Source organism: Oncorhynchus clarkii, chromosome 22 (assembly GCF_045791955.1).
Source record: "Oncorhynchus clarkii lewisi isolate Uvic-CL-2024 chromosome 22, UVic_Ocla_1.0, whole genome shotgun sequence".
Lineage (NCBI taxonomy): Eukaryota > Metazoa > Chordata > Actinopteri > Salmoniformes > Salmonidae > Oncorhynchus > Oncorhynchus clarkii.
This window is the reverse complement of record NC_092168.1, coordinates 33,087,950-33,104,919: the sequence shown is the minus strand read 5'-3', so window position 1 is coordinate 33,104,919 and position 16,970 is coordinate 33,087,950. Positions and strand designations below refer to the sequence as shown.

Genomic DNA, 16,970 nt, shown 5'->3' with positions numbered 1-16,970 from the left:
AAGTGATCAGTATATGATTAAAAGATAACATTAAGGCAAATCCCTATATATAATGATTCAATATTACAACAATGACAGAGATTATATATCTAAAAGTGAGGTAAGTAAAGCGGAATGACTACGTAAATATGACTACATAAAAGCAACGTATATGGATAGATGCAGATTTTTTAACTCACATTTAACAGTTTTGGTCGTAACAGACAATGATGGTTCACTTGGCTCTCCGAAGCCTGCTTTGTTCTCTGCAACCACCCTGAATTCATATTCGACTTTCTCTGTGAGTCCTGTTACTTCATATGAGAGTTCAGCAATGGACTTCTTCGCTGCCCTAACCCATCTCATGCCCTTTCTTTCTTTCTTTTCAACCATGTAGCCTGTGATGTCGCTACCACCATCATCAATCGGTCTTTTCCAGTTGATTTTGACATGGTGTCCTCCAATCTCTTCAATCTCTGGTTTTGATGGAGGACCAGGGGGACCTGCAAACAAAGTATATCACAGTATTTAGGATGCATTAGTGAACATTTACATAACCATTATTCAATCCAACTAAATGAAACAAGTCAGTTTTACATACCAAATTGGTCCACCATCTTAGCTGGCCCAGACACTGCTGCTTCTCCAGGACCATAGTGATTAACTGCCTTCACACGGAAGATGTATTCATTTCCCTGGATTAGCTTCTTGGCAATATAGTGGCAGTCAAGTACTTTTTCTGACAGAATGGTCCAAAGGAGGCGGCTTGTTTCTCTCTTCTCCAGGGTGTAATATTTAACTGGACATCCACCATCTTCAGCTGGTGGTGTCCATGTCAGTGTGACCTTCTCAGACGAAACTCCACTGACCTCAATAGGACCCGGAGCTGCGGGTACATCCAAAACCTTCACTTTCACAACTTCTTCTGTGACACCAAATGGATTGCTGGCTGTAATTGTGTATTCTCCAGAATCCGATCTCCCGGCGTATTTGACCGTCAATGTCGAGGACGTTGCAGTGGACTCAATCTGGCAGATATCTGAAGGCTTGAAGTATTTTCCACCCTTAGACCACACTGATGTTGGTGGAGGTTTGCCTACAATACTTGTTGCAGTTATGACGATGTGGTCACCCGCTCTGACTGTGAGTCCCTCCTTTACAGTGGAATCAATAGTGATGGTTGGTGCCTCTGTTGAATAAATCAATATAGTAATTACCTTCATGGTAGTAAACACACCACATTCTGTTACTTCATTTCATGATTAATAATACAATCATCAATATAAATACATATCTTACCGTATTCATCCTTGCACACAAGTGTATCTGTTTGTTCAGAGGGAGGGCTCAATGCTCCAGCGGCATTTTTTGCCCTGATTCTGAACTCAAACTTGCATCCCTCTTGCAGCTCTTTCACAGTGTATGCTGTGTCCACAACATTCACATTGTTAGCCTTTTGCCAGATCTTGGAAGGCAAATCACGTTTTTCCACGATGTAGCCTGTCAGTCTGTGTCCACCATCGTACTTGGGCTCAGTCCACTGAAGTGTTACAGTACTTCTTGTGATGCTGATCACATCAGGTTTTCCAGGGGCATCTGAAATACAAACAAGAAGGATGCTCAATGTGATTGTAAGACAAAACCTCCCACATTTATGTAATTGTTCACCGTTTTCTGGTCTCATGATTATTCCAGTGAAAATATTACAAAAACCAATTGCCAAGGGGACAAACAAGACACAATCCAATCTGGCCTATGGATGCCATGGAACACCTGAATGAACAATGAACCTTGAAAAAATATTCCACTTACCAATTGGATCCAAGGCAACATGCGCCTCAGTTGGTGGACTTGCTCTGCCAACACCGGCCAGATTCGTGGCCATGACTCTGAATTCATATTCCAGTCCTTCAGTTAAGCCGGTGACCTTGTGTTCCTTCATCTTAATGGCTCCCCCTGACCTCTTCCACAGCATGCTGTTTCTCTCCTTGAACTCAACATGGTAGCCTGAAATCACAAGGGTTCATAGATTGTTATGATTGTTAAGCAGAATAATTTTTATTCGCCAAGTACATGGACCAGGAATATGACCTGGTGATGTTGTGCTGATGTCCCCTTTCAATTAACCGAACACACTGACAGAATTTAGACAAATATACACAAAAACATTCACTTGACAACTCCCACAAGCATCAACTCAGAAAACATAGAGTTGCTACTGTATGCTAAAAAAGACACTTGTACTCTACCAGTAATTGGAGAGCCTCCGGTCTTCCTTGGGTCAGACCAGGCCAAGAATGATGAATCATGACGCATACTCATGATCACAGGTGCAGGTGGTGCCTCAGGTACATCTGGAAAGGAGCAATAACATTACAATCAGTCAAGAATATCCAAATTACATCTAATGACAAAAAATGATCTATACAATTTAGAAGAAAACTTAACTTACTGAATGGATGCTTGGCAACAATAGGCTCGGATTTGAGTCCTTCACTAGCACCATGCTTGTTCTGTGCACAGACTCTGAAGATGTATTCCGTCTCCTCATGAAGACCTGTCACTCTGAAGGTGGTAGTATTGGAAACTGCTTCAATATCGGTAGCAATGCTAACCCACATATTGGTTACAGAATCCCTCTTCTCAAGAGTATAGTTGGTTATCTCTGATCCACCATCATCCTTAGGTGCAGTCCATCTCAGGGTGCACCCATCTGCAGTGACATCCTTAAACTTCATTGGTGCGACAGGCATTCCTGGTTTGCCAACCACCCTAATGAAAATGGTGGATTCCTTTACTCCAGAAATGTTTTTCAGTGTGACTGTGTACTTAGAGGCATCGCTCCTCTGGCAGTCACGGATCAGGAGGGTAGTGTTGACTGCTGTCGATTCTGCACACACTCTTCCAGTATCGGTCAAATCCTCATCCTCGCCCTTCTTCCAGGAGCATTTAGGAGTAGGTTTGCCGTAGAGTGGGAGCTTGATGCGGACTATACTTCCCTCCTTTGCAATGTAGCACAGATTGGGAATGCCCCGCAAGTCAACTCCAGGATGAACTAGAAAAGACAGAGGACAAGAATATGGTTAACATCTGCCGGTGAAAAACAATGGTAGTGAGATAAATCACAGATAGTTAATGAGGAGGAATTCCTTATGGGCCCTGGTCAAAAGTAGCGCACTATATAGGGAAAGGGGTGCCATTTGGGATGCAGATAAAGACTTACTGATCTGGTCTTTCGCCACCACATCCAGCTCCTTGTACGGACTGTCACCAGAGTCATTTACAGCTTTGACTCTGTACTTATATTCTTTTCCTTCCACCAGATCCTTGGCACTGTACTGCATGTTCTTGGAACTCATTAGCTCCTTCCAGTTATCGTCTCCATTCATAACCTCAAGCACATACACAATGATGCGGCTACCGCCATCACTGAGAGGTTTCTTCCATCCAAGGGTGCATCCTTGCTTTGTGATCAACAAGGGCTTGAAGTCCATGACCGGCCCAGGTTCCTCTGTAATATCAAATGAGATTAGAAGAACATTCTCTCCACACAAAACAATGTAGATTATATTAGATGTAATGCATGATCACTCACCAGACGCTCTAACTGAATCTGCAGTTTCACATGCCTCGCCAACACCATATTCATTCACAGCCTTGACTCTAAAACAGTAAGATCTACCAGCCTCCAAATCAGGGATCTTGAGAGTGTTTTTGGCATAGTTATCTTTAACTAGAGACCAAGCTTTTCTCTCTGCATCACGCTTTTCAATAATGTAACTGGTCACTTCGCTTCCACCATCAATAAGAGGAGTATCCCAAAGGATCTTTGCACTGTCCTTTGTTGTCCCCTTTACCATGAGATTGACTGGTGGCCCAGGGGTATCTGTATGTCAGATAGATAAATACATTAAGGATTACAGATTAAGCCATATTTATTTAAGATCTCATGAATCGAGTCTTAAATACAATCATTTCTGCTTACCGTAAACCTTGACAACAATTGTATACATCTTCATTCCGCTGCGACTTTCAAGACTCAGGATATATTTGCCCGCATCATATCTGTTGCAACTCTGGACTAACACCACAGTGTCAGTGTCGGTGCTCTTGATAACGATGCCTTGTCTTTCCTTGATGTTGCTGTTCATTTTTGCCCAGATCACCTTGGGAGTGGGACGACCCTTTATTGTGGCGAAAAGTCTCATTTGGGACCCAGCACGGAGCTCCAGAACCTCCTTCAGGTCAGCACTGAGTTCTGCCTCAGGAGCAACTGAAATCAAAGCAAGAAAACTTGTTTCAATCTACACAATGTTGGGTGTGTACATAGACTTAATTGTAAGCTCATTATAAACTTGAATACTTGAAAAACAAAGTTAATAAATCTACATGGTGATAGAGGTGAGTTTCCTCCCTTACCTTGTAAAGCATTTTGTGCACCAGAAAGGCTATGTATAAATCCAAATCAATTACTATTATTATTATTATTCTTCTTCTTACATATGATCCTAGTTAGCCTACAGTATACTCATTCAATCGGGTTAGTATTCAAAATGTTAGCATACCCAAAATGTCCTTTGCTACATGTTTGTCTGGCACTTCGCATGTTTCACTGAAGCCCACTTTGTTCACGGCAGACACACGCAGTTGATATTCAGATTTATCAATGAGGTTCTGAACAAGGTAGAATGTGTCTTGGAGGTTCTTGGGCACGTTGCATCTGATCCAGTCTGTTGCGTCTGTTCTCTTGCATTCAACAAGGTATCCCAGGATGTCACTGCCTCCGTTATTGGCTGGTTTAGTCCAGGTCAGGCTAATCGTGCTGCGGCTGACGTCAGTGACCATCGGGTTCACAGGGGGTCCAGGAGGATCTATTGAGGAGCACATTTATGTTATATAAAAGGTCATTATAAATAAATATATATTTGAACATAATATAAAATCTACAGAGGGCAACATTACTGTAAAAGGTACATATTACATAAGCCATTTAACAGAAGCTTTTATCTAAAGTTACTTATATGTGCACATATTTTACATATGGGTGGTCCTGGGAATTGAACCCACTACTCTGGTGTTAAAATTGCCATGCTCAACCAATTGAGCTACAAAGGACCATTAAAATTAAGTATAAAAATGTATTTAATCTATATACACTGGGTGTACTTTAAGAAAGCCTTCCTAATATTGAGTTGCACCCCTTTTTGCCCTCAGAACAGCCTCAGTTCATCGGGGCTCGGACTCTACAAGGAGTCGAAAGCGTTCCACAGGGATGCTGGCCCATGTTGACGCCAATGCTTCCCACAGTTGTGTCAAATTGGCTGGATGGGTGGTGGACCATTCTTAATACACACAGGAAACTGTTGAGCGTGAAAAACCCAGCAGCATTGCAGATCTTAACACAAACCTGTGCGCCTGGCACCTACTACCATACCCCGTTCAAAGACACTTACATTTTTGTCTTGCCCATTAACCCTCTGATTGGCACACATACATAATCCACGTCTTCATTATCTCAAGGCTTCTTTATTTAACCTGTTTCCTCCCATTCATCTACAGTGATTGAAGTGGATTTAACAAGTGACATCAATAAGGGACCATAGCTTTCACCTGGATTAATCTGGTCAGTCTATGTCATGGAAAGAGTTCTTAATGTTTTGTACACTCAGTGAATATATTAAAAGTATATTAAATAAATATCAAGTATACATTTTTATATTAAAAGTAAATATAAATGTACATATTATAGGTAGATATCAAGCTACATTTTATAGGTGCATTGTCATCCAGAATGATTGTCATCCAGAATGATGTTGGGTAAATTGTTTTAATAAGTTTGGATACTTACTGATAGGATCGTGGGCTAAAGCCACAGTGGATGGCTCACTGGGTTTGCCAAGGCCAGCGTTGTTCAGGGCAATTACTCTGAATTCATACTCTGCTCCCTCTGACAGACCAGCAACTTCCAGGGTTCTCTCTATCAAGGCTTTCCTGTTCAGTTTAGTCCAGTTGACTTCCTTGGTTCCCTTCTTCTCCACTATGTATCCTAAGATGGTTGACTTGCCATCATCGGCAGGTTCCTTCCAGCTAACGGTCATGTGCTCTTTGGTGATGTTTGTGATGACTGGTGCCTCACATGCCCCAGGGACAGCTAAAAATAATGATTCAAGTATTAAACCAACAGTCTGTTAAAGTATTTACTGTATTAAAACTACTGCATTAAAGTATATGAAAAAAGTAAATAGAAATCTTACTGAATGGATTCCTGGCATAGACGGGATCAGTCAAGATGGCTTCTCCAACCCCAAATCTATTCTCTGCGCGGACGCGGAACTGGTACTCTCGTCCCTCAATCAGTTTCTTTGTGGTGAGTTCAAACACGTCACCCTGAATATGGGCTGCGACCTGAGCCCATTCAGCTCTACTGGTCTCACGTTTGTCAACAATGTAGTTTGTGATGTCCGAGCCTCCATCGGCAAGAGGCGCCTCCCAACTAATCTGGACACTATTGGCAAACACATCACCAAACTTGACAGAGACTGGTGGACCGGGGACATCTAAGAAGAAGAATATGTTTATGTTTCTTGATTATAATAAATGTAATATGTTTCTAGTTGAAAAAACCAAATATCTTGAAATATATCTTTGTCTGTCTTTATACTTACCGAAAACAGTTAACTTAATTTCTCCAGTTTTGGATCCACTTGCATTTTCTGCCAAAATAGTATACTCTCCTGTGTGTTCCTTTGTTACTCCAAGAAGCTCTATGCTGAAGAGATGTCTCAACTGGGACATCTTCAACGTCTCAGAAGCTCTCAATACTTCCTCTCCCCTCTTCCATGTAACCTTGGGCATCGGTTTTCCAAACACCTCTGCCTCAAGATGTACATTTGCCCCAGCCTTCACTGGCTTAAGCCTCTTCATTGGGATTCCAATTTCTACTCTTGGTGGCACTGAAATGATCATTGAGACATGGTCAAAACTGCACTAAAATCCAATCAAATCCATGGTATATACATATATGTACTTAATTTAGAGGAAACAAATGTCAATGCACTATTCCTACCCTTCTCTGCAGAGACCAGAACTGGGTCTGTGATGTCTGATGCCCGGCTCATGTTGACAGCGGTCTTTGCGATGACTCTGAACTGGTACTCCATGTCTTCCTCCAGTCCAGTTGCAGTGTACTCTTCTCTGGGTACATTCTGGCTGCTGGTGTTGCAACGGACCCATTTGTCTCCAGGGAGCCTCAGGGCCTCAACATAATATCCAATGATCTTGCTTCCACCGTCATTCTTTGGTCTAGTCCAGACCAAGGTGACTGCATTCTTGGTAACATCAAGAACCTCTGGTTTTCCTGGTGTGTCTGTGCAGGAATAAATCAAGTACACAATGTTTGAGGAAGAAGTCGTACGATTTATGTATCATAATAGGAAAAAAGGAATAAAAAATACACATACCAACTGGTGTCCTTGCTGTGACGAAGTCAGACTTCTTGCTTGGCTTACTCTGTCCAGCACGATTGATGGCAGATACTCTGAAGTTGTATTCCAAGCCCTCAATAAGGCCTGCACAGGGATATTCCATTGATCTGACAACTGAGTCGTTAGCTTTGACCCAAAGGAGACTGTTCCTCTCTTTGCGTTCAATGTAGAAGCCAGTAATAGGGCTGCCACCATCGCTCTCAGGTCTGTCCCAGGCTACAAACATACAGTCCTTGTTGACCTTGGTGATGTGGCAGTTTAAAGGCTCACTGGGCACATCTATTGATAAAATACATCAAATAAAAACAAGTTTTAGATTAAGTGAACGATACAACAATACAACAGAGTTTAGTAGATTTTTTGTGTGAAACCCACCGAAGGGGAATTTGGCAATCATCCTGTCCGATGTTAGGGGGTCTGAGATTCCATAGCGATTCTCAGAACGGACACGGAAGATGTATTCCTTTCCAGGGATGAGCTTTCCCAGTCTGCAGCCAGTCTTGCCACAGGACGATACAGCGTTTACCCAGTCGCCTCTGATCACGTCACACTTCTCCACTACGTAGTTTGTAATCTGGCTTCCGCCATCTTCAATTGGTGCTTTCCAAGAGAGTGTGCAGGCATCAGCGTCAATGTCACTGATCTCAAATGGAGGCTCAGGCGCTCCGGGGATATCTGAAACATTAACATACAGTCATTATCAGCATTCATATCTAACACAATTTTCATTCGAATAGTTTGAAAATAGAACCGACTAATTATTTTATGCAATTAAGATACAAACCTCTGATGATGATTTTAATATGCTGATCTACTTTAGCACAGCTGTTCTCAGCAACCAAACTGTATATTCCACTGTCGGTTCTGGACACGTCTTTGATGATGAGCACACACATGTTTGCAGATTTGTGCACAGCAAGACGACTAGAGGAAACAACATTGTCATCTCCTCGCATCCATGTGCAGGTTGGTGCTGGCTTTCCAGACACAAGAGCTTCCACTCTGAGTTTAGCTCCTGCTTTGGCAGACACAGCCTCCGCCATCATAATCTTGGGTTCCACTGAAAACCAAATAAAAAGGAATTTTTTGTTAACTTGATTTGATGAAAAATAATCCCTCATCACACACAAAAATCACAATTCTATTATGTGTAGATATGTTGTGAATAACATTGGTTGCAAAAAAAAGAAAACTTACGCATCTGTTCCTTGATCTCATAAGCGTCCCTAGTTTCAGTGTACGAACTGCGACCCATGATATTTTTTGCTGCCACCCGGAATCTATACTTCATACCCTCCTTGAGTCCACTAACTGAAAGGGTTAAATTTTTAACAGTTGTGTATGCCATCCATTGTGGTTCTGGCTTCTCTTCCGCTGGTTCTTCCACAACCACAGGTGCAGGTACAGGTTCCAGAGGATGAGCAGCTTCCTCTCCTTCTACTGGTTCTGCTGGTTCTGGTTTTGGTTTGGGTGGGATGAGCCCCATGTATTCAACTATGTAACCATCTATCTTAGCTCCCCCATCACCCAATGGTTTCAGCCATCCCAGAAGTGCACTGTTCTTTGTAATTTCCAATACATCAATCTTCGGGCATGGTTCAGGTTTGCCTGAGGAGAAGAAAACCAGCAAAATGTTGTCAAACTTCAGACTTAAATAATTGAAGGCTAGGCTTCTAATGCATCTAATGAATGGTCCTTAGATCATTAATGAAACGGTCAACCAAAAGGGTACTTACTGACAGGATCAGATGCCATGTAGGACTTTGGCGAGACCTTCGCAACTCCAGGACCATATTCATTCACAGCAGTGACTCTAAAGAAATACTCTGTGCCTGAAACAAGTTTCTTGACGTTGGTTTCAGTCTGTTCAATATTGTTTGCGACTGGTCCCCAGGTCTTGCGATCGATTTCACGCTTCTCAATAATGTAATGAGTGACTGCACTGCCACCATCGTTCTCAGGGGGTGACCATGCCAGTTTGGCGGACGTCTGTTTAATATCTGTGGCATCTAGACCCACTACAGGCCCTGGGGTATCTGTTGAGGGGAAAAACATGTAATCACATAGACATGTTTATGTAGTACAACATATTATAAGATTATGGGCAGATATTCAAAATATAAGCAAAATGTAAGCAGCAATAGAGCAATGCAGCAGTTCTGAGATGAGCGAAAACACACTACTTACCCAGTACTTTGACATTGACAAACACTGCCTTCTCCCCAGCTGGGCTGGACAGGGTCAGGGAGTATTTGCCTGAATCATTACGTGTACTTTCAGGGATAACCAAGAAGGTCATTGTGTCAATGATGTCCACATGGCCCTTCCTGACAACGTTATCGACACCCATTCTTCTCCAGCAGACTTTGGGAGGTGGTCTTCCCTTGATGGTTGCCACCAGTCGGATGGGACATCCGGCCCTGACTGTCAGACCGTCCTTCAGACTAGCATCCATGTCAATTTCAGGTGCCTCTGTTGGTCGAAGAAGGTGTAGATAGATGTATTAGTGTGATGATACACTAATGATCTTTCACACAATGTAATTCAACTGAAATATGCCACATTAAACAAACTCTAGTACTATTTACTATTCACTGACTAAGTCACTTGGGATAAGCCCATCTGCTAAATTACAAAAATGTGAATGGAAAATGTAAATGTATTTTAGGACTCACCAAGGATATCCTTGGGTTGCACGGGCATCGTAAGATCCGCCGTTAAGCTCATACCGCATTGATTTTGAGCAGAAACGCGGAATTCATACCATTCATGATCATCCAGACTGGAGACAGTGAATTCACATACAATTAGCTGGGCTGCGACATTACACCTCTTCCATGCCGCATCCTTGTTTCCCTTGATCCTCATTTCCACCACATAACCAATGATAGGAGCTCCACCATCAGAAACAGGCTTTGTCCACTTCAGTGCTACAGAGGTCCTTGTACTGTCACCAACCTTCAGATTTGTTGGAGGGGCTGGGACATCTGAAAATATCAAAACGAAATAAACAAACTGCATATTAACACAGATACTTTGGATATGCAAAGGCTAAAGCAAAACCATTGTGAATGTATGATTTTATCATATTTAGAACTGCTGTACTATACATACCAAGAGAATCCCTGGCGGCGAGTGATCTTGAGGGTTTGCTTGGTTCACCAAGTCCTATTTCATTCTCAGCCCTGACGCGGAACTGATATTCATGATCACGCAGCAAACCAGTGACAGTCAGTTGGGTCGAATCAATGGAATGCTTTGTGCAAGGAGACCATCGTACTCCGAATTCTTCCTTTTTCTCCAGAATGTAACCAGAGATTTCCTTTCCACCGTTATTCTCAGGAGGGTTCCATGTAACGGTCATCTCCTCCTTGGAGATCTTGACAACTTCTGGTGCTTCTGGAATGCCAGGTTTACTGAATTCGGTCCTTGCCACAATAGGTGCGCTCTCCACTGCAGGACCTGCCCCCATCTTGTTTTCTGCACGCACCCTGAATATATATTCATTTCCTTCTACAAGGCGGGTTACTTTAGCAGAGTTGGTGATCACAGCAGAAGAATGTATGGACCACACCATTCTCTTCTTCTCACACTTTTCTATGATGTAGTTATAAATTTCACATCCACCATCATCATCTGGCATATCCCATGTCAACATGCACCTATCCACTGTAACACCATTTACAACTAGGTTGCTGATAGGACCAGGTCTATCAAGCACACACACATTCGCCCATCCAGTGGCTGTTCCAGCACTATTGGTAGCAGTGATGTTATATTTTCCAGTATCTCCACGTCTTGAGTTTGTCAACAGGAATTTAGAGAATTCTACACCGGCTTCTATTTGGAGCCTTGGGCTCTTGGTGATGTCCCCTGTGTCTTTCTCCTTTGTCCACTTTACTTCTGGAGCTGGTTTTCCCTTGACATCAGCTTCAATTGGAATGGCGTCACCGGCATTAACCACTAGAGTCCATTGCAACTTCATCTTGATCTCTGGCACCACTAACTGTTCTTTAACCTCAACCTCAGCAGTTGTCACCCAGTTGCTCTCACCTCCTTCATTCTTTGTCTGTACCCTGAACTGGTAAATTTCGTTTTCAATGCACTTGTCTGCCATGAAGTAAGTTTCCTTAATCGCACCCTTGTGCAGTCTCTCCCATTCCTCTGCCACTTTAGGTTTCTTTTCAACATGGTAGCCCAGGTTACGGCTGCCACCATCATAGTCTGGTCTCTTCCATTTCAGGAAGACGAATGTCTTGCCGATCTCAGAGATAATGAAGTCAATAGGGTCACCAGGCTTCTCAATGGGATCAACAGCAAGGATGGCTGTTTTGGTCTCTGTTGAAGGTCCAGCACCAATTTTGTTCTCTGCACTCACACGGAAGAAGTATTCACAACCCTCATGGAGTGGTGCCTTCATAAGGCGTTTGGTGCAATCATTTGATACCACTGTCCAATTCCTTTGACTAGGTTGACGGCTCTCAATAATGTACTGTGTTATTTCAGTTCCTCCATTATCCTCTGGGTTCTCCCAGGAAACCATGCAGGATTCTTTTGTCACGTAAGTGGTCTTCAGATTCTGACAGACGCCTGGAGTGTCAAGCACATTCACAATAATGGTAGCCTGTGCTTGACCACTGCTGTTTTTAGCAAGGATAGCATACTTTCCATAATCTTGCCTTACTGCATCTGAAATCACCAGCTCAACCAGAGGGAAGTTGTTGTTCATCTCAGTACGCCTGTCTATGCCTAGAATCTTGGCATCCTTAGACCAAGTGATATCAGGATCAGGTCTACCTTTAACTCTAGTAACAAGATTGATACTCTGTCCCACCCTAACTGTCAGAAGGTCACGGCAAGCAACATCAACTGTCAGCTCTGGGGGAACCAGAATGTCCTTGGCAAGGACTGTTTCTGAGAGCTCTGTAGGTTTTCCATCTCCAATAATATTGGAAGCGCTAATGCGGAACCTGTATTCCATGCCCTCAGTAAGTCCCATTGCTCTAAATGCGCACATCGGAATGAGATCCTTATGAACTTTCTCCCATTTGGCGCTGGCTGATTTCTGACATTCAACTATATAACCTAAGATGGGGCTGCCTCCATCTCTTGTTGGCTTGGTCCACACCAAGTCAGCATATGACTTGCTCCAGTCCCTCAGCTTAGGGTTTAATGGGGGTCCTGGCTTAGTAATAGGACGGGTGCACTTCACTGGATCTGATACAGGAGAGGGCTCGCTGACGCCAGCAACGTTCTCAGCAAAGATTCTGAACTCGTAGCTGTTGTTCTCAAACAGACCTGATGCTCTGTATCGGAGATCCAATATAGGTGTCTTGTTGACGCGGATCCATTTCCCTGTCATTTCTCTGCGCTCTACTACATAGCCACTGACTGGACTGCCACCATCAAATTCAGGCAGAGTCCATTCTATGGTCACAGCATTCTCTGTGATATCAGAGCAGGTTGGCTGGCCTGGAGGGCCAGGTGGATCAAACATATGTTTGGCAATAGTGGGAGGACTCTCAAGTCCAGCACCAATGCCCACCTTGTTTTCTGCACGGACACGCAGAATATATTCACGACCTTTCTCCAATCGAGAAATTTTAGCCTTTGTACCAGTGCATCCTGAGCACACAACTGACCATGGTTCCCATGCCTTTTTGGTATCCTTCTTTTCAACAATATAACACGTCAAAGGAGTGCCACCGTCATCTTTAGGTGGTCTCCAGTTGATGACCATGTGGTCAGGGGTAACTTCAAGGATGTTGATCGGGCCAATGGGGGCACCTGGGACATCGAGCACAGTGACGTGCAGAGCAACAGTCTTGCTTCCAGCAGGGTTTGCCACGGTGAGGAGATACTCTCCAGTGTCACCTCTGACACATCCAGTGATGGTGAGAGATGTGTTCATGCCCTCAGTGTCAATCTTGACGTTGCCCTTTGTTGCCAGTTCCTTTCCGTCACTCACCCACTTGGCTGTGGGAGTAGGAATTCCTTTCATGACTGCTGGGAGTACGATAGTGCTTCCAGCCTTGACAATCAAACCCTCAATAAGCTTCACATCCACTGAAATAGTTGGTGGCACTGAAAAAAGAAACATCAATGTTAGACTTTGAGGCATGTGGGCTGTTATTTATTCTTATTGTTGATCAAAGAAGTCTTACAGAGTTTCTCCTGGCAGGTTACAGGGACACTGGTGTCAGGACGGCTCACGCCAACAGCATTCTGGGACTTCACACGGAACCTGTATGTCTTTCCCTCCTCCAGTCCAGTGACATGGCTATGAGGATTGGTGACAGTCTTGAAGGTGACCCAGTCTTTTCCCTCTCCCTCCTGGTGCTCAACGATGAATCCAGTGATCTCACTTCCTCCGTCGCGGTCTGGCCAATCCCATTGGAGCCAGACTTCAGTCTTATCTACGTCGATGTGGTGTAGATTCTTTGGTGGACCGGGTGGATCTGAAAGTCATTCAATTTTGAAAATCAAACGATGAATCGTAATAGATGGTTGGTAAACATTTGGGAAATTGTCACCGAAGTGTTCAAAAACATATAGAATATAACTTTATTATCCATCTGAGGATGGCAAATATTTTTCTACCATCCTCCGATGGGCAATAACATTCTAATTGATTTTATCCCTTACAGAAAAACACATGATTTCACATGTGGAAAATCATATGATTTCATGTGAAATTTCTCATGTGAAATCATGTGAAAACAAGTGTTTTTGGAACACTTCCGTAAGGGTATTACATTCTATTCCATTCTTGTTATCATCAGTACTCACAAAGAGGATCAACAGCCTTGATCGGCGTCTTAGTCATGATGTAGGAACCTCTGCCAAACTGGTTCTCAGCAGCAACACGGAACAGATACTGGACTCCTTCCATAAGATACAGAGCCATCAGACTAGGCTTCTTGTTTGATGCAGCAACGGGCACCCATTTCTCAGCCGCCACGTCTTTCTTTTCCACAACATAGTGAGAGATGACAGCCCCTCCATCATCCTCAGGAACCTTCCAGGTCAGGTAGGCTGACTCACTGGTGATCTCAGAGATTTTCAGATCCCGAGGAGGTCCAGGTTTATCTAGATAAACACGCAAATATTAATGAATTAATCAACACATGTTCTTTTTTACTTAAATAAATGATATGTCCCAACAAACAAGCCGAAAATAAACAGCATACAGTACATTGCATTTTGTGTTAACTATGCATAATTAGAGCAACTATTTGTTGGGATTTTTCTCAAATAAACAAACTTCTTATTAATTGTTCTCAGTTAAATGTAACATACCTAAGGTGAGCACTGTGCATGTAGCGGACTTCTTTCCAGCTGCATTTTCAATAGTGAGTGTGTAGTTGCCGCTGTCTGAGCGGACACAGTTGAGCATAACAAGTTTGCTGCCATTGGCAGTGGCAGCAATGGTACAACGATCTGCGGGAACCTCTTCTCCGTTCTTCTGCCATGCTACAGTGGGAGGTGGCATGCCCTTGATCACTGAACTGAGAGTAATATTAGTTCCTACCATCGCAAGATGGTCACGGGACATATTGGCATCAAGCAGCAACTCTGGTTTCTCTGTATAGGGATACAACAAAAATATATTATTGTACAAGTTGTACATAGAATTATTGATGATAATTTCCACATTGATATAAAGTTAATAATAAATAAAAATGAACTACTTACCCAGTCTGTCATGTACTTTCACTGTTTGCTTACAAGGGGCAGGCTCAGAGCGTCCAGCAGCATTCACAGTGAAGACCCTGATGTTGTACTCTGCTCCGTCTTCCAGGCCCTTTAGAACATAGTTGCATTCTGGGCACTCTTCAGGAGTCTCATTGCCCTGTGACCATTCTACTGCACCAACCTTCTGGTACTCAACAAGGTAACCAAAGATTTTGCCTTTGCCATCATGGCGAGGTAGCTGCCATTTCAGGCTTACGGTATCCTTGGTCTTGTCGATTGCCTCTGGCAGTACAGGGGGGCTGGGAGGAACTATACAGAGAGAAAATGCATCAGTTACCAATCCTAACTTCATATCAATAATTTACAATAGACCAAATAGCTTATTAGGCTTTTTAAAATAGTTAATAGACTTACCAATTGGATCTTTGGCAAGAATTGTGTTTGATGGGGGACTAGGGTCACCAGTGCCGATTTCATTCTCTGCCATAACCCGGAATTGATATTGACAGCCTTCAATAAGGTCAAGCACCCTGAACTGAGTAGTTGGGTAGAGGGGTTCTCTGGTGGCACGAGACCATCTCTTTGCAGCTGGCTCCTTCTTCTCCAATATGTAGTTAGTGATGGGCTTGCCGCCATCACGAGGTCTGCTCCAAAGCACAAGGCAGTTGTCAGCATACACCTCCCTCACGTTGGGCATCTCTGGTGCCTCAGGCACTCCTGTAAAACACAGGATAACAAGTCACATTAGGAACAGCAACAACGGCACTCAAGTGGACAAAAAATAAGTAAATAATGGTTTTTATCCCAAATGGCAACCTATTCCCTGTATAGTGCATTACTTTTAGCCAAGGCCCATAGGGCTCTGGTCAAAAGTAGTGCACTATATAGGGAATAAGGTGCCATTTGAGACACAACCTAAATAATTTAAATCTATTGCAGTGATTACGTACTGAAGAGATCTTTGGCTCTCATCTCCTCTGAATCCAGTGGGTCACTGATTCCATACATGTTCTCAGCACAGATTCTCATGATGTACTCTCTTCCCTCAATCAACCTGGGGATTTTGCACGTCAACTTCGTCGAAGCAGATGTTACATTCCTCCAGATGTCACTATTGACGTCTCTCTGGTCAATGATGTAGTTGGACACGTCCACTCCGCCAGAATCAATAGGAGGTTTCCAAGAGATCACCATAAACTCTCTGTGAACTTCATCAAAGATGACTGGACCCACTGGTGGTGTTGGGCGATCTGGATAGGAAACCATAATGTGTTGGTCACTTTGGTTCATAATTTATGATAATGGTTTGTTCACTTTGGTTCAAAACTTTAACTTTGGTTCATCTATGTTTTTTTGTTTTGTTTTTTTTACATCAATTTAACAAATAATATTAGAGGCCATTGATGTGAGATTTTCAGCTTGACTGAATAACAACTTACCTACAACAGTCACATTGCAAATGCCCTTTCGAGAGCCGGTGCTGTTTTCAACCAGCACGCAGTATCTGCCGCTGTGCTCGCGCTTGGCTTTCATAAGGCCTAAAGTCATGGTGGTCAGTGAGTTTTTGAACTTGATGTGCTGATCTGCTTTCAGCTCTTCGTCATCTCTGTACCACATGATAGATGGAGAGGGCTTTCCGGTGTAGCGACCCTGGAGAGCCATGCTCTCCCCAACATGGATGATGATCTTGTCACGGAAGTCAAGCTCAATGGTTGGTGGTTCTGAAAAAGGACATTCAACATCATTACTATATTTCAAGATAAGATTTCAATTCAAAACATCCTCTGTTTTCGGTATTCTACAATCAAGTTT

The 16,970-nt window shown here is 43.1% G+C and overlaps 1 protein-coding gene across 24 annotated transcripts in view; it reads right to left on the bottom strand.

Annotated features, from left to right (window-relative positions):
- LOC139380804 (titin-like) overlaps nucleotides 1-16,970 on the bottom strand; it is a 178,849-nt gene that overhangs the window by 49,815 nt on the left and 112,064 nt on the right. For all 24 annotated transcript variants that reach the window (XM_071123844.1, XM_071123847.1, XM_071123845.1 and 21 more), the window contains 29 exons: nucleotides 16,598-16,879; nucleotides 16,109-16,408; nucleotides 15,573-15,875; nucleotides 15,159-15,467; nucleotides 14,763-15,047; nucleotides 14,253-14,552; nucleotides 13,628-13,921; nucleotides 10,578-13,547; nucleotides 10,139-10,450; nucleotides 9,651-9,935; nucleotides 9,200-9,499; nucleotides 8,661-9,071; nucleotides 8,248-8,523; nucleotides 7,839-8,138; nucleotides 7,440-7,742; nucleotides 7,046-7,345; nucleotides 6,645-6,932; nucleotides 6,234-6,536; nucleotides 5,828-6,130; nucleotides 4,545-4,850; nucleotides 3,965-4,252; nucleotides 3,575-3,865; nucleotides 3,203-3,490; nucleotides 2,432-3,034; nucleotides 2,229-2,333; nucleotides 1,792-1,986; nucleotides 1,279-1,575; nucleotides 581-1,168; nucleotides 180-482 (listed from right to left, as the gene is read on the bottom strand). In XM_071123844.1, the coding sequence (XP_070979945.1) occupies nucleotides 180-482; nucleotides 581-1,168; nucleotides 1,279-1,575; nucleotides 1,792-1,986; nucleotides 2,229-2,333; nucleotides 2,432-3,034; nucleotides 3,203-3,490; nucleotides 3,575-3,865; nucleotides 3,965-4,252; nucleotides 4,545-4,850; nucleotides 5,828-6,130; nucleotides 6,234-6,536; nucleotides 6,645-6,932; nucleotides 7,046-7,345; nucleotides 7,440-7,742; nucleotides 7,839-8,138; nucleotides 8,248-8,523; nucleotides 8,661-9,071; nucleotides 9,200-9,499; nucleotides 9,651-9,935; nucleotides 10,139-10,450; nucleotides 10,578-13,547; nucleotides 13,628-13,921; nucleotides 14,253-14,552; nucleotides 14,763-15,047; nucleotides 15,159-15,467; nucleotides 15,573-15,875; nucleotides 16,109-16,408; nucleotides 16,598-16,879 (11,688 nt within the window). The remainder of the gene's footprint in view (nucleotides 1-179; nucleotides 483-580; nucleotides 1,169-1,278; nucleotides 1,576-1,791; nucleotides 1,987-2,228; nucleotides 2,334-2,431; nucleotides 3,035-3,202; nucleotides 3,491-3,574; nucleotides 3,866-3,964; nucleotides 4,253-4,544; nucleotides 4,851-5,827; nucleotides 6,131-6,233; nucleotides 6,537-6,644; nucleotides 6,933-7,045; nucleotides 7,346-7,439; nucleotides 7,743-7,838; nucleotides 8,139-8,247; nucleotides 8,524-8,660; nucleotides 9,072-9,199; nucleotides 9,500-9,650; nucleotides 9,936-10,138; nucleotides 10,451-10,577; nucleotides 13,548-13,627; nucleotides 13,922-14,252; nucleotides 14,553-14,762; nucleotides 15,048-15,158; nucleotides 15,468-15,572; nucleotides 15,876-16,108; nucleotides 16,409-16,597; nucleotides 16,880-16,970) is intronic.